The 23,411-nt window shown below is 41.8% G+C and overlaps 1 protein-coding gene across 1 annotated transcript in view; it reads left to right on the plus strand.

Annotated features, from left to right (window-relative positions):
* SHISA9 (shisa family member 9) overlaps positions 1–20,116 on the plus strand; it is a 534,699-nt gene extending 514,583 nt beyond the window's left edge. The window contains exons 4-5 of the mRNA XM_013974979.2: positions 10,819–10,866; positions 19,781–20,116. Of these exons, the coding sequence (XP_013830433.2) occupies positions 10,819–10,866; positions 19,781–19,824 (92 nt within the window). The 3' untranslated portion in view covers positions 19,825–20,116. The remainder of the gene's footprint in view (positions 1–10,818; positions 10,867–19,780) is intronic.

Genomic DNA, 23,411 nt, shown 5'->3' on the forward strand with positions numbered 1-23,411 from the left:
TATTTCTTGAATGAATTGATACTTCCTCTGGAGATAGAAGGCTTCCCAGGTGGCACTAGTGGTGAAAAACCTGCCTGCCAGTGCAGGAGACATAAGAGACATGGGTTCGATCCCTAGGGTGGGAAGATCCCCTGGAGAAGGGCGTGGCAGCCCACTCTAGTATTCTTGCCTGCAGAATCCCATTGACAGAGGAGACTGGCAGACTGCAGTTTATAGGGTCATGAAGAGTCAGGCATTCCTGAAGCAACTTAGCACATATGCATGCTGGAGATAGAAATCACGTTTGATTCACTGTGTTCTCAGCAAAGCACACATTAAGTGACCAATTAATACTTGTTAAATAAGTCGCTGGTTCAGTGAATGACTTCTAGGTTCTGCCACAGCAGGAATCCCATCTCTTTGGCCTCTCAATTTGTAGTGACAGGTCCCTACACTCTAGGGGTCCAGACACCTCCAGCCACACTCTCCGCCCCGCCTCCACCCCCAGGTGGACAGCTGCTCCTCAGTTATTCCCCAGAGATGTCCAGAGGATGGAGACCATGGTGGGAAGGTAACAGGTTTCAATATAAAGAAGAGGCAAGAAGGAGACAAATGAGGAGTTCATTCCAAGTTCACGTCTATCTTATTTTGGAAGGAAGTGGGAAAGGAGAACACAGTTTTCATGAATAATGCTGCTTATTAAAATGCCTGCTCTCTCCGATGGTGATTAAGATGGATGCAGCGTCACACTGACTTTCAGAGGGAGTGGGAGTACAGCTGACAATTTTCCCATCAAAGTTTTTCACAAAGAAGGAGCAACTCCGAGGTCCCCTCCCTTTCCTCCTCCTGTTCCAGGAGGCCTTTCCTGCAGAGCTCCTGGCTGCTTCAAGGCACTGGGGGAGGAATTCATCAGGGGCTGACAAGTGGCAAATGCCATTAGCTTTCAACTCTACTAAAGGATGTGAATACAGCAGGAATGGTGCCTTATCGCCCTTTCCAAGGTCCCAGCCGCGGGGCCTACAGTAGTGCCTGGGCCCTGGTTGTTGCTGTTCAATTGCTAAGTCTTGTCGGACTTCTTTGCAGCCCCATGGTCCACAGGGCACTGGTCTGCCCTGTCTTTCACTATCTCTCCGAGTTTGTTCAACCTCATGTCCATTGAGTCGGTGATGCCATCCAACCATCACATCCTCTGGCGTCCCCTTCTCCTGGTAGGCATGTATTACTTTGAATCATTCTTTCATGGCTATCTGTCCTTTTCTGACATTCCACATTCCCTTCCTTTTCTTCTATTATCAATGCCTTTTTTGTTGTTGTTGTTATAGAGAACCACTCCCTTCCCTCAGTCCATGGTTCTGGGGATTAAAGGAGCTAATTTCACAAAGTTCTTAAAGTACTCCATGGTTCAACTAATATTAGCTATCATTATAGCTAATTTTACTTTATAATTCATGAAATATCCATGAAATAGGAAATCATAGATAAACTATCAGATGTATGAAAGAGATCTTTTAAATTAAAATATCATAACCAAACTTTTTAAAGAACAAAATAAACGTAAGAGTTGAAAGATAAAATCAAAGACATCTCAGAGGAAGTAGTGCCAAAAGATAAAAACACAGAAACACATATATACATACTTTAAATTTGACCATCAATCCAAGAGATTCAATATTTTACTAAAGAAAGTTTTTTTTTAAAAATAGAACAGGAATAACAGAGAAAGGAAAACCTATTAAAGAAAAAATACAAGAAATATTTTCCAGTTTTGAAAAACACTCTCTTTCTAACCCAATGACCAGAACAAAACAATAATAATAATAATAAAACTAAGACACATCATTATTTCATTTTAAAACAAGGGGAATAAAGAAAAACTGAAATGCTTCAAAAGAGACAAAAAGGAGACAATATACAAAGAATTGGAAATGAGTATGGTATTAGTTTTCTTAGCAATGATGTTGGAAACTAGGAGACAATAGAACAATGATTTCAATTCTCTGACTAATAATGATTTCTGAATAAGAATTCTATGCCATTCAAATGAGTGACCAAGTATTAAGGGAAAGCTTTTTTTCCTTAATATTTGTAAGTTCTCAGGAAGCTATTGGACAAAGTGTTCCTCTAAAAAGAAGTAGCCAAAAGACAGAAAAATAAGATTTCTAGGGGAGGGATTCAGCAGAAAGGAGAGGCAGAGGTAATTTTAAGAATGGTTTTGAGGGGATGTCTCTAGATGACATTGGGAAAGAGGCCCAGAGAACAGCCACAACAGATTAGAACAGGGACACAGAGGCACTTGAGAGAGATGAATATAACTGTTTCACTTGACTGTGAGGAAAACAGTGTTAAAATGATTTCCAGAGTTCTGCAGAGTGTGAAAGCTAAGCAAATGAAAAACTCAAGCAATTACCAACTCCAAGAAAATATAAAGTTACGTTACTGAGAAAAGATAATCCATGTATACAGCTTAGCTCAGCAGTAAACTTATACGTACTAACTAGGCCATGACCTAGTTGGGTTCATGATCATTGAACACAGAGTTATATTGGATAAATGTAAATAGAGGCTAGAAAAACAATAGAAAGGTCAATGATACGAAGAGTTGAGTTTTTTAAAGATAGATGAAATTGAGAAATCTTTAGCAAGACTAAAACAAAAAGAGATTAAAATAAATAAAAGTGAAAGAGGATATATTACAGCTAATGCCACAGAAACAGAAAGGATAATGAGAGACTACTGTGAACAATTACATCTCAACAAATTGGACAACCTGGAAGAAATCGATAAATTCCTAAAAACATGTGAACTACCAAGTCTTAATCATGAAGAAACAGGGAATCTGAACAGATCAATTATTAATAAGGAGATTAAATCAGTAATCAAAAAAGCTCTAACAAAGAAAGCCCAGGACCCCATGGCTTCATGGGTAAATACTACCAAACACTTAAAGAATAATTAATGTCAATCCTCCTCAAACTCTTACAAATATTTGAAGCGGAAAGGAATTGCTCCTAATGAGGCCAACAGAACCCTGATATCAAAGTCAGATGAGGATCTCCAAGAAAAGAAAATTCCAAGACAATATTCCTGGTAAGTATGAATGCAGAAAACCTCAGCACAATACTAGTAAACAAATTCCAACAGCACATTTAAAGGGTCATACAGTACCATCAAATGGGATTTATTGCCAGAATGTAAGAATGATTCAACATATACATATCAATATACATGATACACCACATTGACAGAATGAAGGATAGAAATCATATGATCATTTCAACAGATGCTGAACAAGCATTTGCCAAAACTCAGCATCTGCTCATGATAAAAAAAATCTCAGCAGATTAGGTGTAGAGGAAATGAATGTCAACATAATAACGGCCAAATGTGACAAGCCCACAGTTCGCATCATACTGTAATGGTGAAAAACTGAAGCCTTTTGCTCTATGATCAGAAACAAGACAAAGGTATCACTCTCAACACTTCTAATTAACATAGAATTTGAAGTCTTAGCCAGAGGTAATTAGGCAAGAGGAAGAAACAAATGGTACCCAAGTAGGAAAGGAAGAAGTGAAATTGTCTCCATTTGCAGATGACATGATTTTATATATAGAAAATCCTAAAGATGCCACCAGAAAAACTGTTAGAACTAGTAAAGGAATTCATTAAATTTGCAGGATGTAAATTCAACATGGAAAAAATCAGTTATATTTCTACATGCTAAGAGTAAACTATGGTATTGAAAGACCTGGAATACATTTAACCAAGGAGATGAAAGACCTGATACTGGAAATTACAAAACATTGGTGAAAGAAATTGAATAACATAAAAATAAAGGGAAAGATATCCCATGTTTGTAGACTGGAAAAATATTTTTTAAATGTCCATGTTGCCCCCACCAAGTCTACAGACTCAACGCAAATCTTATCAAAATTCCAACAGAGTTTTTCAGAGATAGTAAAAATGATTCTAAAATTCATATGGAATGTATGCAACTTTTGATTCTTCATCCAGGAAAATTCCACGTGATGCAGGGCAACTAAGCCCCATGAGCCCCAACTACTGAAGCCCGGAAGTCCTAAAGCCCGTGCTCTGCAACCAGACAAGCCACCGAAATGAGAAGCCTGGGCACCACAACTCGAGAGTAGCCCTTGTTCACCAAAACTAGAGAAAGCCTGCTCACAGCATCGAAGACCCAGCACAGCCAAAAATAAATAGATAAAAAGTGCACAGAGCCAAATACACACACATGAATGAGTAAAAACAGGTGGACTTACCAGTGGATTACACCAATGTCAATGTCCTGATAATGATATTCTACTACAATTTTGCAAGATCGTATTATTGGGGGAAACTGAGTGGGGGCAGGAGGAGAAGGGGATGACAGAGGATGAGATGGCTGGATGGCATCACTAACTCAATAGTTGTGAGTCTGAGTGAACTCCGGGAGTTGGTGATAGACAGGGAGGCCTGGCGTGCTGCGATTCATGGGGTCGCAAAGAGTTGGACACGACTGAGCGACTGAACTGAACTGAACTGAACTGAGTAAATGATATACAAATCTCTCTGCATTATTTCCTAACAATAGTAAAAAATTTAAAATCCATTGATTACTAACTGGAGTCATGGATTCCCCTTTACTCATTTCTGAAGGTGAATGCTCAGGACTTTTTTCTTTTTTTGGTCAACTATCACTTTAATTCCAATTACATAGTTACAAAATATTAGCTCTATTAGAAGATACACATATTAACTTAATGATCAGAAGAAAACATTCACAAAATTTATTTTTTTCCAGCTAATAAAGTAAAACCTGTACCTTACAGAAAAATTATAAAATGCAAAAACATGCCAAGAATAAAATATCAGTAATTTCAATGCCATCACTGGTAATAATCTGCTTTGTCTTACTCAGATAATTTTTTATATGTGTGAAACTTTCTATATACATGTGTGTGTGTGTGTGTGTGTGTGTGTGTGTGCTTATACTCATTGGGAATATGCTACATTCATAAGCAAGGAAGGTGAGCAAGGTGGTCTCTAACATTACCTCCAGCTCTCCTTCAAGTTCCCCAAACGTAGTAGGTTTATCATGATGACTAAGAGTAATTAAGGGAAAAAGCCAAAATACATTTTTAAGAGAAATACTTAATGAAATGGGGGCAGTGTTCATAACAGACTTGTAAAAGAAAAAAGCAACTTATAAGATAGTATGTAGTATATTTCCAGTGAGTATAAGCACATTCATTATTTTAATGTGCATTCTTCTGGAGTACGTAAAACAGCCCGGATTGGAAATAGTCCTCTGAACTCAGACAAGCCTGGATTCAAATTCTGATTCCACCAGGTGATATCTTTGGAGATGTAACTTAACCTCTTTGTGCCTTAGCTTCATCTTCATTAAACGAGCTATAATAATATAGTAGTTAATTAGTTCTGAGAAGTTAATAAGTTATTATATGTCAGTCTGTTGGAACAGAGCCTGGAACATAGTAAATGCTCAAGATTTATTTTACATTTGTATTCTCAGACAACATGTAGTACACTTTTTTCTGATGTTGACTTTTCGTGTTTTATTCAAATGGTATGTTTCCTGTGTCAGTCTGTTTTATGCTTTTTTCTATCTCAGATTTCTTTCCATGTCACTAAATGTCACATTATCTCATTCTTTGTTATTGTGGCATAGTAGTCCATGATTGGCTAATTTCAATTTATTTACCAAGAGATTTAGATTGCTCCTAATTTTGTGCTATCTAAACTCATGTGAGTGTGTCTCTGAGCAGTACATGAGAAATGGAATAGTTGGTTCACTAAATATGACTTGAAACTTTCAGATGGTGTGTTAAGATATAGCGCTGACTATATGAACTTCAGAATCCCAGCAATGGTTTGAAAAATCTCCTTGCCACTCTTTAAAAATTACTTGATTTAAAATGTTGACCTGAAACAAATAGACTGCTGATATTTTTTCTCCATGAAAGATGGGTTTAATCGGAATCAGCAGAGAATATTAACTTGGTGGTCTGCACCCATAGTGAGTCACTGCAAGTCCCCAAGGAGCAAGAGAAGGAGAAAGCTTTTATAGAGAGGAAAAGCAAGTTGGGTGCGGATGGGGGTAGTAGTAAACAAAGGTTCCATGGCTTTGTACTGGCTGAGTCCTTAAAAGGAGTCTTTCTTTCCTTTGGGCTGTGCTATCATCAGAGGGCGTGAGAGCTCCCCCTTGTGGTTTCCCAACTCTACTTTATTGGGGTTTCTGTTTATTCATTTTTTACAAAGTTTAACTTACATATTATAAAATATACCTATCTCTGTAAATGGACATACATTTGCAAGCAGAACTATGATTTTATTTTTCTGTGTACTGAATTGTGTACATCAAACAAGATATATTCAAATCTAGACCCCCAGGAGCTCAGATTAATGACCTTATTTGAAAATAGGATTGTTGTAGGTATAATTTAGTTTAATGTGACTTTCTCTTGTTTTAAGGTACCAAGTTGGTGGTGCTTTGTTACAAAAGCTCTAAGAAGCTAAGATACATTCGTTTAAAAAAATTTTTTTATTGGAGTTTAGTTGATTTCCAGTGTGTTAACTTCTGCTGGAGAGCAAAGTGATTTGGTTATACACATACATACATTTTTCTTTTCATTTCCACTATGGTTTATCACAGGATATTGAATATTGTTCCTGTGCTATACAGTAGGGCCTTATTGTTTATCCATTCCGTACATAATAGTTTGCCTCTGCTAACTCCAGACTCCCAGTCCATTCCTCCTTCACACCTCTTCTTCTTGACAACCACAAGTCTGTCCTTTAAGTCTATATATTAGCTTTTAGTGCTTTCAAATATAGCTGGTTTTTTTTTTCAGTAGCAATACATGGTACACATTTCGAGCACTTCCATCACCTTAGTTAAGATGCCGTATTTTTATGCAATTTACAGTTCATTTTCACCCTGACCCTAGGAAAGCAGACTCCTATGATGGAGCACAGGAGACTCAAGTCTTTCGGCTGATGCCTGGCTTAATATTATCCCTGAGGACTCATTTTTAACTCATGAAAAGGACTCAGTAGGGAGACTCTTGGATGATCAACTTTGGGATGTAATTTCATTCCACCCTCTCCTCCACCTTTGGTCTCAAAAGTTCTCAACTATTGGGTCAAACTAAAATTTGAAAACCTAGTGTAACTCTCCTCCATATATGTGTATACTCCACGCTCAAAATTTGGCGATTTTAGATGGTCCACAGTTCATTTGTGAATCCCAATTGAAGAATCCTTGTTTTTCTATCATCTGCTTGAATATCTGGGGTGATGGGGAGGTCGTTACTACTGAAGCAATCCGTTCCACCCTGGGGAGCTCTCTGCCCTGTGGAGCAATTTCTATTAGTTGAATCTGGGTCCTGGTGGCTTGCAGGTATCAGTTCTGGGATAGTCTTTGTGAACTGCAGTATGGAACAGGAGACCGAGGAGTTTTCAGTCCCAGGAGTTAAGTAGGAAACTACAGAAAGCTGCATGGGAATGACTGTCAAACCTCTAGCAGATTCTCAGGATGGAGAAGCAGTGGGAAAGCTCAGAATTTGGAAAATCTCGTGTTTGAAAACTCCTGGTTCTATTATGTGCTGTGTCCTTTGGAAATACCAATAAGCCTTTGCCAAGCCTAAGTCTCCTTTGTAAAAGAGACAAACTTGGCTCATAGTAGTTGTTCTATTAAAAATCAATTTGAGCAAAAAGTGGGGCCCAACTCAGAGGAGATGGAAAAATCAAAGAGGAAAGGGAATTTTCATGTTTAACAGCATCCTAACAAATGAGATTATTAAGCCTTTAATACATAAATCTCTTTTAAAATGTTTGTGTTATTGTATAGTTGCTAAGTCATGTCCAGTTCTTTGTGACCCCATGGACTGCAGCACACCAGGCTTTCCTGTCTTCACTATCTCCTGGAGCTTGCTCAAACTCATGCCCATTGAGTTGGTGATGCCATCCAACCATCTCATCCTCTGTTGTCCTGCTCTCCTCCCACCTTCAATCTTTCCCAGCATCAGGGTCTTTTCCAGTGAGTTGGCTCTTCTCATCAGGTGGCCAAAGTAAGGGAGCTTCAACTTCAGCATCAGTCCTTCCAATAAATATTCAGGGTTAATTTCCTTTAGGATTGACTGGTTTGATCTCCTTGCCGTCCAAGGGACTCTCAAGAGTCTTCTCCAGCACCACAATTTGAAAGTAAAGACTTTATTTTTTAGAGCAGTTTTAGGTTCACCTCAAAACGTAAAGTATGCTGTATGTAGCATTTTTAGACTGGCTTCTTCCACTTAGTCAGTCATAAGCATTTAAGGTTCCTTCATATCTTTTCATGGCTCGATGGGTCATTTCTTTTTAACAGTGAATAATATTCCATTGTCTGAATGTACCATAGTTCACATATCCATTCACCTATTGAAGAACATGCAACTTTTATGGAATTAAATTAGGTCTCCATCTTACACTCCAGTGATCACAGCATGGAATGAGCAGATAGCAACATTCCAAGACCATTTGGAAGGGAAATAAGTCCTCTTAATGATTCAGGGTCCCAGCAACATACCACAAAAGATAAGTCACTAGCACCCTAACACCTACCACACTAAGAAATTAAAGAAATAAAATTGATTAGCTGAGGATACTGGAACTGGCCTGAAAATCACAATGCAATACCTCTACCAATTATAACCACCAACAGGTTCCATCTACCCCTACTTCCCTACGATGGGTGCTCTTGGAACTTCAGATCCAGGAAATGCAGCCCCATCCTGCCTTGTTATCCCCGCTTACTTCTAATGAAACTACTAGTTTAGGCATTGGATTTAACAGGGTCTCTGAAGATTTCAATCAGCAAGTGGAAATAACAAGACTTGAAAAAAAATCAGAATTTTTTGCCTTGGTTTTCTGAAGGCTGAATTAAACAAAACTTAAATACAATGTTTTACCTTTTTTTTTTTCTTTTCTGGCTTGAAACTAGAAGTAAAGGGGATTTTTTTTTCTCCCTTTTCAAAAGACACCAGGTGAACCAGAAACAAACACACATTTTCCAAAATCAGTGAACCATGACATTAGAATATTCTTTCAAGCCATACCCGAGTCAAACTTGTACTTCATACAGCTGGAGATTCTCAGCTACACTGGCCCCAGACATGGGACTGTTTTTACCCAGTTCACAGCCAGTACGAAGTGTGTTCACCAGGGCTCTCTCTGGCTCTGTGATTGTTACTGTTGAGGTTTTTATGGCCCTATTCTGTTTCTCCTTCTTTGCACCTTAGTGGCTGTCTCTCTCCATCCCCCTGTGCCTCTGACTTTCATCTTTCTGCTTTCTACTTTCTGTCTCTCCTTCTCTGTAATCTTTTTTTCTCACTCCCCCTTCTGAAATGCTCATAATATAAAGGCCCTGGAGCACAAAGCCTGGGCTTGAAATCTACCCCCACCTCTGGCTATGTCTCCTTATCGGTCAGAGGTGCTAAGAAGGGCGCCTGGCATGCAAGAAGGATGCTCTAGCATGCGCTATTATTATTTCCCAGGTCTGTGTAGCCAACTTCCCTAGGTATAGTTTCTGGGACCAGCAAACAGGGTGACATAGATTTGGAAAGACAAGACTGTGGGAGAGAAAGACTTCATGGGTTGAGAAAAGAGAGACCTACTTAGTTCTCTTGGCTGTGTGGTTTCTCCTCACATCTTTTACAAGAAGCAATAGGAGATGTCCCAGAAGATTGTAGGGTTTACACGTTTAATGTCTGGATTGTTGGAGCATTTAAGCTATTGAACCTACGCTGCCTCTACCCCAGCCTGTGAAAGTTGTGAGAATAAGAGTTTTGAGGATAGAAAGAGAAAGAGAGAGACAACATGGGAAGGAACATAAGAGAAGAGAAAGAGGATGAGAATAAATGAGAAGATGGAAAGAGAATCAGTGAGAGAGAGAGAGAGTAAAAGGAAAAGAACCCAAGAGACAGAGGGAGAGATACACTGTGGCCTTAGACCAGTGTTTTCTGCTGAATAGAGTAACCAAGACCAACCTGCATCCTTGGGGAAAAAAAAGATGCTATGGTCCACACGATTACTCCTGATCGTACATTGTACTGAATGCAAACCTATTTTCTGTTCTTTTCTGTTTTACTACAATTCACTGCGCTGCCTCGGTTTCCAGCTGAGGTGCTGCTTGTGTAAGCCAAAGTCGAACTTCATACAGCAAAGATTTGGCTCCTTAGCAACCGACAGAAGTTAAAGAAAATAGAGCATGTGGCCCTGCAGAGTTAAAGAATAGAGATATTGATGCATTTCATTCGAAAGCAACGAACAAAAGACAACCCCCAACAAACCTATCCCATGCCATCTGCAATCAATATGCATCATTACAGCTACGCAGATGGCTAGGTTCTGGGAGGGTTCCAAGCCAGTGGTTCTCAGCCTCCGCTATGCCCTGTGATCTCCTGGGAGCTTTCAAAAGAAAAAAATCTCGGTGTCCAGGTTGCACCCCCCTGACCAGTTCAATGGTGGGGCCCAGGCAGCATTTTCAAAGCCCCCCAGAGGACTCCAGTGTGTAGCTGAGGTTCACAACCTCTGACCTTGGATGAGTCAAGCCACAGTGTTTCCAAACTGTAACCTGACTGCAGCAGGTAGAGTAGTGCGAGAGACGGCTGCACTTGTTGGGTATTTGTTGTAAAAATCAGAACTGCCAGAGGCCTATGAAAAGTCCATCTGTTTTGGATAAGTGATGCAGTCTAATCAAATGATATTCTTCATGAGCAACTTTCTCATTCCCTGACATTTGGTTTGCCCCTGGTGTTTGATGGTCCTCCTTTGCTGCTGTCTGTTTAGGGCCATCTGCTGCCTGTGGTTGTGGGGAGAGGAGCAGAACGCAGCCAGGTGAGGCGGGGGGTGAGGGGGGGCATCCCTGCCTGCCCGCGGCCTGGGAGTGAAGAAGTCTGTGCCGGGGCACGGCCCTGCACCTCCGCCTCAAGCTCCCACCACACCCCTGTTGTGGGTTGAATTGTGTCTCTGGTCAGATTCATGTGTTGCATTCCTAACCCCTAGTGCTTTAAAATTTTATTTTTTATTTTATCATTAGAGTAGAATTGCTTTACAATGTTGCATTAGTTTCTACTGTACAGTGAAGTGAATCAGCTCTCTGTATAGATATATCCCCTGCCTCTTGGACCTCCTTCCCACCCCCACCTCCCATCCATCTAGGTCACCACACAGCACTAAGCCGAGTCCCCTGTACTATACAGCAGCTGCCCACTAGCTATCTATTTTACACATGAAGTGAAAGTGAAAGTCGCTCAGTCATGTCTGACTATGACCCCATGGACTATACAGTCCATGGGATTCTCCAGGTCAGAATACTGGAGTGGGTAGCCTTTCCCTTCTCCAGGAGATCTTCCCAACTCAGGGATCAAACCCAGATCTCCTGCATGGCAGGCAGATTCTTTACCAGCTGAGCCACCAGGGAAGCCCTTCTATACAGGAGCTTCCACAGGAAGCCCTTTCACACTATCATTTTACACATGGTAGTGTGTACATGTCAATCATACTCTCCCAATTGCTTCCACCCTCTCCTTCCCCCGGGTCCATATGTTTGTTCCGTATATCTGCGTCTTTATTCCTGCCCTGAAAATAGGTTAATTTGCACAGGCAATGGCACCCCACTCCAGTACTCTTGCCTGGAAAATCCCATGGACGGAGGAGCCTGGTGGGCTGCAGTCCATGGGGTCACTAAGAGTCAGACGACTGCACTTTCATGCATTGGAGAAGGAAATGGCAACCCACTCCAGTGTTCTTGCCTGGAGAATCCCAGGGACAGCGGAGCCTGGTGGGCTGCCGTCTGTGGGGTCGCACAGAGTTGGACACAACTGAAGCGACCTAGCAGCAGCAGGAGCAGCACTATTTTTCTAGATTCCATATATTTGCATTAATATACAGTATTTGTTTTTTCTCTTTCTGACTTACTTCACTCTGTATGAGAGACTCTAGGTCCATCCCCATCACTGTAAATGACCTAGTTTTGTTACCGATTATGACTAAGTATATATGTATTACGTCTTCATTTTCCATCCATTTGTCGTTGGACATTTGGCTAACCCCCAGTGCTTTAGAATGTGACTTCATTTTTTTAATCGAACTATAGTTGATTCACTATGTTCTGTTAGTTCAGGTGTACTGCAAAATAACTCAGTTTTATCTACGTATCTATATATATTCTTTTTCAGAGTCTTTTATAGATTATTACAAAATATTGAGCAGAATATGATGTTTAGAAATAGGGTCATGGCAGATATAATTATTTAAAATGAGGTCCTACTGGAGAAGGATGGACCCTCCCCTTAATCCAGTATGAGTGGTGTCTTATGAAAAGTGGGACTTTGGATGCAGACATGTACATGGGCAGTACAACACCTGAAGCTGAAGGCAGAGATTGGGGCGATGCCAAGGAACACCAAAGATTGCCACCAGACCTCCAGAAGCTAGGGAAAATGGGACTGACTTCTCTCACCACCTCCAGGAGGAACCAGCCCAGCTGACACCACAGTTCCTGATTTCTGGCTTCCAGAGTTGGGAGACAATGCATCTCTGTTGTCTAAGCCACCCAGTGAGTGGTTACTATGACAGCAGTCCAGGCCAGAAGAACCAATCCTTCACCTGATGGGAACAAGTGGAGGGTTTCAGGCCTGGCAGAAGACACGTGCTAAACTCATCAACTGCTCTGGTTGTAATGCGTGCTCAGTGGCTCAGTTGTGTCCAGCTCTTTACCACCCCATAGACTGTAGCCTGCCAGGCTCCTCTGTCCATGGGATTATCCTGGCAAGAATACTGCAGCCATTTCCTCCTCCAGGAGATCTTCCCAACCCAGGGATCGAAACTGCATCTCCTGTGTCTCCTGCAGTGGGAGGCAGATTGTTTACCACGGCACCACGTGGGAATCCTGCCCTGGTTATAAATCTGATTTCAAACCAATCCCCATGATTGTTGCTCTTGGCCCCCTCCTGCACATGGTGCCTGCTGCCCTTAGCCGGCCAGCTTCATGGGCATGGGGCCTGTGCAGTGTCTGTGGCTTTTCATTGGCTGAGCCCTTGCCAGGAAAGAAAAGGAATCTTCTTCTTTTTTTTAAACAATATAGATTTATTATCTCATACCTTCCATCTTTCAGAAGGTTATGTGCAGCTTAGCTTGGTGGCTTTTCTACTTAGAGTCTCATGAGGCTCACGTGATTACACTGGGCCCAGTTGGATAACTTAGGATCCTGTCTGTATTAAGGTCAACTGACTAGTCACCTTAATGAAATCTTTCTTCTTCTCAATGGGCTGTACATGTAGAAGGGCTCTGGGCTTATTTGAGTTCTCTGGTGTCGCCATCTTGAAATCCTAAATCATTTCTTAACCTGGGCCCAGCATCTTCATTTTGCACTGGGCCCTGCAAAGTCTGTAACCTGTCCTGTCCCCAAGCCTCTTACCAATTTTCCTTCCTTCAGTCACATCCTGTTTACTTGCTTGTAGTGATTTCTCATTGTTTCTGGTCCACTAATGTCCCTCTCTTGTTGTTTTTCATTGATGTTATGTTTTCTGTTGGTCATTTGTTTTCCCTTTTAGTAATATTATTTTGGTCGCTTCCAGGGGTTTGGGGACAGAAGATGGCAGAAGGGGACTGTGCTGGACTCATCTGACTCATCCACTCTGGTGTATTGTTGGGGCTTCCCTGGTGTATCAGATGGTAAAGATTGAACTTGCAATGCAGGAGACCTGGGTTCAATTCCCGGGTCAGTCCTATTAAGGACCACAGCTAAGGGAAGGGGCAACAGTTCATTAGAGGTTGTGTGAATTTCTGAGAACAGATAGGCCAGCTGTGAGGCTCACGTGACCAAGTAGGACCAAGAACCATGGAGGAAGTGCTGCACCCCTCAGGACTCTTGAGAGCAGGGCTGTTCACACTGGCACAACGTTTTGCTCATCTGATCATTTTATTCATAGCTCTCCTTGAAACCCTGGCATGGGTTTCTATTACCCCTAGGATCACAAGTTGGGCTGCTGTTCCCACTTCTCTCTTCCCTCCCTGATTTAGAAATCGCACCTCCCTGCCCTTTTCTGTGAGCCTCTGTAGTGTGTCTCTTCCTCTGTGGGCAAAGTGACCTTTCCTGCCCTGGCCTGGTGACTAGCCTTGGCCAATGGAACTTGAATGGAACTACCATTGTGTCAGTTCCCAGCTGAGACCCTAAGAAACATTACATGCTTCCTCTCACCTGGTTGCATATCTGCCATCTACAGTGAGAAAAACATGCCTCACTTAGCCTTTGGTCCAAAGAGAAGGAGGAAGCAGGTGGAGTCAACCCACTGCCCAACCTAGATTCAAACCTAGCTGATTCTAGTCAAGCCCAGAAACACAACTGCCTCTCCAGAGACCCATAAGCAAAATTGAAATGCTTTTTGTTTTTAATAGCCCATGTAGTTTGGGAGGTTTTTTTTAGGCAGAATTACAACAGCAAAAGCTGACTGATACAGAGATGTTGTTAACTGGGTTTGTACGGCATTTCCTGGCTGAGCCTTTCTTATTTACCGAGACTTATTCCCCAGCGTCATCCCCTTCTCTCCAGCACATGCTCTTTCATTCTTTAACTGTGCCATGTCTTGCTTGGCTTTGAGTTAATAACATATTGTCTCCTTCCACCACCCCCCCTCCCAATCCTACTACACTTTCACCTAGTTAATTCCTCATTCTTGGGCTCTCACGCTAAATTCCACTTCCATCAGTAAGTTTCCGTACGATCAGGCCCCTAAGATGGCTGTTCTCTCGCTCTCTGTACATCCCCCGCTTGACCAGTGTTCACCTACACCCTACTCACATGACTGACCTTCCTACATACGTGCCTCTGCCCCAGCTAGTGATTGTTCCAGTCTTCAGATTAGAACATCTCGACCATGATAGCTTATCAAAGGGGTGGTGAGCAGTGTGCCCCTCTGCTTGTTTCCCTGGTAATGGATGAGCCAATCTGATGTCAATCCCGCCTATAACTGGTAGTCTCCTGCCATGTCCCACCTACCATCTGCCACACATGGTGGGGTGTCACTCCAGGAACTTGCTTGTAAGATCCCCCCATTCATTAAACCACTGATGTCTCTGTCACTGACTCCGAGCTCTTTCTTCCGTCCTGAGGCTGGCTAAGTACAGGGCTTGCACTGCTGGGTGCAACCCCACAATCTTCCACTAGACTCGCTAGAAAATGCCAACGGCCCCTGGCATATGCTCCTGTTGCACCACATTCTTCTCCTATTACTGCACTTGAAACGGTATAATGTCATCATTAGTTTGATGGGAAAATATATGAAGACATTGGTGTTCCATTGTCAGTTCTGCAGAACGATAAGAACAAAGGAGAAATAGCCACGCTTTGCTTTCCAAACTGCCCCCAGTCCCCTACACTAATCCCAAGTTGTCTGTAGGACCCCTTCTTCCATGTTATCTTTTTGTTTGTGAATTTATTTTGTTATTGGAGTATAATTGCTTTCCTGGAGAAGGAAATGGCTACCTACTCCAGTATTCTTACCTGGAGAATTCCGTGGGCTGAGGAGCCTGGTGGGCTACAGTCCATGGGGTCACAAGGAGCCGGCCACACCTGAGCGACTGAGCACATTATTGCTTTACAAGGTTGTGTTAGTTTCTGCTGTACAACAAAGTGAATCAGCTGTATGTATACACATATCCCCTCCCCCTCGGACCTCCCTCCCTCATCCCACCCCTCTAGCTCAGTGCTCTGTGATGATTCTTCATGTCATTTTAAAGCAAAGTAAGAATCTGGGTTTGTTTTATTTTTTCCCCTCCATATTATGAAATTCTAAGCCACTTCTGGCATCATCCCAGCAGGGGAACAGGAAGAGAGAAGCTTGATTTTGGGGTCTAGCTTTGAGACAAGAGAGTATGCCACAGCGAGGATGGACAGTGGGGATGGATGCTTGGCACAAGGACTTGGAGGTCTGTTGCACCAAAGACCTTGGGTCACAATGTCTGGGCTGTTGGTCAGTAAGGCTCGTGGTTTCTCAGGTGTCATGGAAACCACAGCGAGAACCATGAAGGCTCACATGCTAGGACACTCACAGAAACCAGGAGAGACGTGGGGAAGGGTGGAGACCCTCTGTATTCTTGCTCTACTGCTGCAAAACCACCACTAATCCAAGGGCTTAAAACAATACAAATTTATCATCTCACCATCTCCCGGGGTCAGGAATCTGGGCAGAGCATACGTTCTCTGCTAGAAGTCTCATGGGATGAAGTCAAGGTCCTCTGCAAAGTCCCACGTTAAGATACTGAGCCTGGTAATGTCCAAGACTGAATTACCTGCCAACCAGACACAACTGGGGCTTGAAAGGCGCCTTCACTTGGTTTACAGACAATAAATATCTTTGCTATTTCTTGCAACCTCACTTAAAAAAACTAATTTGACTGGAGTATAGTTGATTTGCAACATTGTGTTAGCTTCAACTGTACAGCAAAGTGATGATATATAGGGCTTCCCTAGCGGCTCAGTGCTAAAGAATCTGCCTGCCAAGCAGAAGATGCGAGCTCAGTCCCTGGGTAGGGAAGATCTCCTGGAGAAGGAAATGGCAAGCCACTCCAGTATCTTTGCCTGGGAAATCCCCTGGACAGAGAAGCCTGGCAGGCTACAGCCCATGGAGTTGCAAAAGACACAACTTAGCAACAAGAAAACAGCAATAATATATGTGTGTGTGTGTGTGTGTGTGTGTGTGTATTTTCTCAAAAAATTCTTTAGATTCTTTTCCATTATTTGGGGTATACAGTAAATTTCAAGATGTTTGTGGTATACAATACATCCTTGTTGCCTACCTGTTTTATATATAGTGCTAACATTTTGGGCTGAAATTCACATCTGCTGTGCTTTAAGCCTGTCTTTCCTGGTAGACCGTGAGCTCTTGGCAGCTGGGATGCTCCTGTTTTACTCCGTTATATCTCCAGAGTTTCACACAGTGCTTAAAACATACAGAGAGGGAATCAACGCATTCGTCAAAAGAGTGACTGACTGTTAGGTGCTCAAGAAATGCTTTCCTACTGCACAAAACTGAGCCAGTTCTCATAAACATCACGGGGCTCACAAAGACTGTTTTGGCAAGGAAGCAACCAGGTGTGGGAAGTTGAGGTAAGAGGTTCAGGGTCACATAAATAGTAACAGGAGAGCTAGAACTTTTTCATTATCTTCACCAAAAAAAAAATATTCCTTTCTATTTGGAACGTGGCCCTGAAATGTGACACTAACAGGTTCTAAATCGCATGACTCACGCTTTCATCTTCCATGATCAAGATGGGGGAAAGAGTAACAAATTAGAAACCTACAAGACTAGATTTTAGGTTGAGCCCTGAGATGCGAACGTCTCCTAGAAACTCAAACCCTGCAGCGCCTGGATTTTCCAAATGGATGACTCTCCTTTTGTAAAGGAGCACAAACTAAAGCAATCCCGAGGGCTCACAACAGAACTTGGTTTGCCTCAGACAGACTTGACTCTTATTTCAGGATTTCTGTTGCTTAAACAGGGTAGAGCTGTTCAGTGAGCAGCAATCTAGGGTGTGGGTTATCTTTCTTATAAATCTTGTGTTGTTGTTGTTCGGTGACCAAGTCATATCTGAGTCTTTGCAACCCCATGAACTGCAGCACGCCGGGCTTGTCTGCCCTGCTTCATGTCCATAAATCATGTGCCACTCCGTTAATTCTTGCCTCAGGGCCTTTGCACATGCTGTGATGGCTGCTGAGAAGGCTCTTCCACCTTCCATGTTTCCATCCTTCAAGAATTCTTGACTTAAACATCAATCCTCAAAGAGGGTTTTCCTGGTACTCGATCTTCAGGCATCTTCCTTCTCCCTTTATCCTTCTCCCTATATTCCACATTTAGCATTTTTCATAATTTTTTCAATTATACATTAATTTCATGTGCTTGTCCGTCCCTCACTAGATTACAGGCTTCACAAGGGCAGCTAACAATGTGGTTTATTCACCAGTGTTAACCCAGCTCTAACACAGTGCCTGGACAATATTATATTCACTGATTATTTGTTAAATGAATGAATGAATGAATGCATTAATAAATGGAGTTCATCAGGCCATTTAGCAAGTACTGATTAAGCCCCAGCTTTGTGCACCCGATGCTGGGATTAAAAATCATGCAAGACCTGAGTCCTTCCTTCTAGGTGTTCACAGTCTAGTGCAGCAACGTGCACAGATAATTCCAAAATGATCCAGGTTTCACCTGGCTTACCCACAAATGGAGCCAAATTGGCATAAACACTTAAACTGCCATGGCCCTTTGTCTCCAGCAAAGAACCACATGGCCTTCTCCTTCACCACCATCTCCCTTGGCTTGTTCTGTGTGGCCCCAGCCATGCTTCACACGTGCTCAAAGACCAGCCCACTGATGGTCTCATCACTAACATCCCCACATCACTCCTGGCTCTATTGCTTCTGGCTCCTGCCAGGAGTGTGGCTTTCTGGCCTTCCATGGGAGTTCTTCAATACCTCAGTGCTCCATAACAGGCCAGCTGGGTGCAGCCATGGTTTTCCAGCACAGAAATGAGGAGAGTGTGTATCTATTAATCCCAAACTCCTAGTTTGTCCCTCCCCTCGCCTTTCCTCTTTGGTAACCATAAGTTTGTTTTCTATGTCTGTGAGTCTATTAAATTTATTTCTTTATTGAAATATATTGGACATAATAACATTGTATAAGTTTAAGGCATATTACCTGTTAATTTGATACATTTACATAGCACAATATAATGATCATTGTAGATTTAGCTATCACCTCTATCACAACACATAATTATCATTTCTGGGAATAAGTATTCTGAGCCTAATTAAGTTCTAGTCCCTTAGCCATTTTGATATTTCTATTACAATATTATTGTGTGTAAACACTATGCTATGTTTTCGATCTCCAGAACTTATTTATCTACTAGCTGGAAGTTTCTACCCTTAAACCGCACCTTCACTATGGTGAGGGAATAAGATAGGCACTTTTAACCAATCCCCTGATGCCTGGAAATTTCCATTGTAATAAGCAATGACTGTAACGGTTAAACAACTTCCTCATTGTCTCTTTATAAGCCATCCTGTAAAGTCATGCCCCTTCATATCCTTTTTAAGTCTGAAAATTCTCCATTCACGAACTGTTCTTGTATGTAAGAACATACTAAATACTGTTATTCAGTACATCTTACTGAACACTGTTTATTGATTTGGTTACTTCAAGTTTGCTATTTCTGGATTTTTGGCAGAGTCAAATCATTATAACATAAAGTCCCGATTTTTCTCTTCAGAAAGATCAAGTGTGATCATGCATGTTAAGTCGCTTCATTCATGTCTGACTTTTTGCGACGCTATGGATGCTAGCCCCCCAGGCTCCTCTGTTCATGGGATTCTCTAGGCAAGAATGCTGGAGTGGATGGCCAGGCCCTCCTCCAGGGATCTTCCTGATCCAGGGATTGAACCTGAGTCTCTCGCGTATCCTGCTTTGGCAGGTGGGCTTTTAACCACTGGTGCCACCTGGGAAGCCCCAGTGTGATGGCGGATGGGAGGCATATTCAGACACCACCCACCAGCTCTCGGTGGGGACGGGGGCAGGGCAGCCGTGGCTCTCCTTGGCCTCCCAGTGGCGTCTTTCTCCAGTAAGGGGGACAGTTGCTGCCAGGGTCCCTGCAACGGTGACTCAACTAGATGACAAGTGAAAAATCATTCTGAAAATCCTCACTCCATGTCTAAACACATCAGCTTGCCTATTTCCATTTCATGCAGATCACACGACCCCAAATGGCCAGCTATTGAAGGACACAGACTAGAAGACACTGGATGTGCACCCTGTCTTCTTGACATGGACTGAATTGATTGAGAACCAAATGAGGAAATTGCTGTGAACAAAATAGATTTACCCAACATCTCTTAGCAGGTAAGCTGGTGAGTCTCCAACATAAGCCTATGTCCACGTCACTTGGGGAGTGCACTAAAATGCATATTTCTAGGTTCAGACCTAGAGAGTTTGGCCACACTTGGGGAAACACTGCTATAAGCTGTCAGAATAATAAACATATTGCTGGATCTTCCAAAGTTTAAAGAGAATTTATTGGGCCCCTATGCTCCAATTATTCTTCTGAGCTCTTTACCTGCTTTCATTTCTTTAATCTTCTTAATGAACTTATCTTAAAGGAAATCAACCCTGAATATTCATTGGAAGGACTGCAGCTGAAGCTGAAGTTCCAATACTTTGGTCACCCAATCAGAAGAACGGACTCATTGGAAAAGACACTGATCCTGGGAAAGATTGAAGGCAGGAGGAGAAGGGGATGACAGAGGATGAGATATTTGGATGGCATCACCAACACGATAGACATGAGTTTGAGTAGGCTCCGGGAGTTGATGATGGACAGGGAAGCCTGGCGTGCTGCAGTCCATGTGGTTGCAAAGAGTCGGACACAACTGAGCAACTGAACTGAACTGAACTGAAGTGAACAATTATAAACTGAGTCTGGAGCAGCATATTTGATGTGTGGTATATCTTGTGGAATGAATGAATGAATGAATGTGTAATTGACCAGAAATGAGAGGTACCTTGTGGAATGCACCCTTGATAGCAATCATATTAATCTCGTGTGGAATATTATTCATGATCTCTGTTGGGTTTGACATCTCCCAAACACCCTATTGGAAATGGAGACAGTAATTCAAAAGCATTACTTAATCACAGTGTTAGATGGTGCTGCTAAGTGTCATCATAGACATACTTCCACAAGGAAAGAAGCATGTTATTAGCGTTAAATGATATGAGTAGGTTGAATAAGGAACTGAGTACAGAATGATGCCTTCCCAGTTCAGGGTCTAATAGACAGACTGTAAAACAAGCAACTCAAATTTGTAGATGAAGGCTTTGGTACTGAGTGGTTGGAATTTGGGGGGCAAGTCACTGATTTACTATTATGGGCCTCAGTTTCCTCCTCTGTGAAGGAAAAGGGGCATGAAGCTGATGGTTCCTCTGATTTTTCTTTGACCCCATCAAACTATCCCTCTCTGAAAATATAAGATATTGCAAGGGGAAATAACAGATCTTGAAAATGGTAGATTTCTGATTCAAACACAGTCTTTCTTTACCCTTAATCCAGTCACGTTCCACTATTATTTTCTTTATGTCATCTCCACTACCTGAAATGCCCTTCTTCACTCAAAATACAACAAAATGTATCTTGGGTACCTGTAATGGTCCCTACTGAAATTTGATCCCTGGACTCAGAACAGAGGCCCCTCTCCCTCTTTGACCCTTTGAGACTTTCTGACCAGCATTCTGCTGCCCTATACTCCTTCCTCCCAGGCTCCCCAAAGTTCTACAGCTTATAGCGTGCACCAGTGGCCTTGTGGGTTGGGAAGGCTGCATGACATAGTATAAGATATCAGTTGAGTCCCAGAGTTAAACACATATGGGCTTTCTAACTTCCCAAGTTCCTAGGTGTGTGACCCTGGAAACACAACACTTTACATCACTAAGCCTTAACTTGTTTATGTAAAGGGACAGAAAGGAGACAGCGATGCTATTGTGAGACTGCAAGATGCTATTGTGCTGTTGCCTAAACAACAGTCATCCCATTTTTGTTGAAAATAGAGTATTGCTTCATTTAGGTACTCAAGGCAAGGTATCTTGTCCCAGGGGATGAATTTTTACTTGGTGATCATAATAATCCTAGTCCATTCAGGTTAGGCCATGCAATCATTTCTGGATCATGCAGTCCAAAGGGGAACCTGCTGGAGAATGCTGGGGAAAGACTTCCCTCCCTAGCAACAAGAAAGAGAATGGGGAAAAGAGTGAGCCCATCTTCCTTTCTTCATAGTTTTAGACATTAATGATTCTATGATGGTCGGTGCTACAGCAGCCATCTTGCAGTCATGAGGGGAAAAGCAAGAAAATCACAGAAAAGTCATACAGAGCCCTGACAGTGTCTAGGTGCTGAACTTCTCTGAAACATTTTTCTCTAGACGCTTTATCATATGAGAAATAAATCTCTCTACTGCTTAGCCAGTTTTACATTTTATGGGATCTGCAAGTTATTCTATGTTGTATACATTCTTTAAAAGAAAGCAAGATCAAAACTATGAAAATTATGTACAGAAATAAATGTTAATGTAGAATTAAAAAGGAAGCCACAGCAAATTTCAAATTTTAAAAGATGATAAATGCCACATCACCAAATTTTTAAAGATAATATATTTTACTACTAAGAGACTAATAAATCTCTATAATATCTTTATCCTCTATGCTCATGTTGCATACTCTGTCTTCATAAGACAATAATTTTATAAAGGTACTTTCTATAAAGAGAATAAATAATTCTAACTTTTTCTTTTCAAAACTATTTATTTGGTTGTGCCAGGTCTTGTTTGCAGAATGTGGGATCCCTGAACAGGGATTGAACCCAGGCATCCTGCATTGGGACCTCAGAGTCTTAGTCACTGGACCACCAGGGAAGTCCCTTTAACATTTTCTAGCATGGTTGACAAAATACTATATGACTATTGATTGATTAGAAAATTTTGTTTCAGCTGTACAACTCACTGTTTTAGTAATGTCATGTAAATTTGTATTGTCACTAAATTTGGGGAAAGCTCTAATGAATTTGTTTCGTATATGGGTTATAAGCTTTAGAAGAATTTCCCATAGACTAGCTTCTGACTTCGTAAACTTCCAGCCTAAATTCTCCTCTGGTACCTGCATTTCTTCTGGCCCCATTGCAGTACCACCTCTGCCCCTGCAGTTTTGGATCAAGACATCATATGAGTCAGCACAGTGGCGGCGGGAGTGTTCCTGGAAACCATAGGGATAAGTCACTCCCGGGTAGAGTAACTTAACTATTCATGGAAATGAGTGAGAAACACATAAATATATCCCACAAAACCCTATCCTGATGTGTTACTGCGGCTGAGTCCCAAATCCCCAAATGCTCTCAGCCTCTCCAGCACCAAACACGATGGAATATGTAATAAAGGACAAGCCCCAGGAGAAAGAATTCACAGCCTTAAGCCACTGCCAGTCAAACATTTTACTTTTACAAATTTTCAAAGTAATAAATATGTGATGACGGAAACACATTGCTAGGGCCTTAGAAATGGTCCATTTGAGGAAAGGGACCCCAAAATGTAAGTTTTGTGTTCTTCACATGAATATATCTTGCTCTGATGACAGGCACGCCAAGAACTGAATGAACCCACAATATAAATAAAGTGCTTATCACAATGTCTGGCACATGATGAAGTTTGAAATATGGTAACAATGATTATATTTTTAGGAGTTTTATTATTATTTAAGATGGTACTTCCCATAGCACCTCCTTTTTCCCCTCCTGAATGTGTTTTCATTGCTGGAATAAAGGGCAGAAAAAAGTCTTTG

Source organism: Capra hircus, chromosome 25 (genome assembly GCF_001704415.2).
Source record: "Capra hircus breed San Clemente chromosome 25, ASM170441v1, whole genome shotgun sequence".
Classification (NCBI taxonomy): Eukaryota; Metazoa; Chordata; class Mammalia; order Artiodactyla; family Bovidae; genus Capra; species Capra hircus.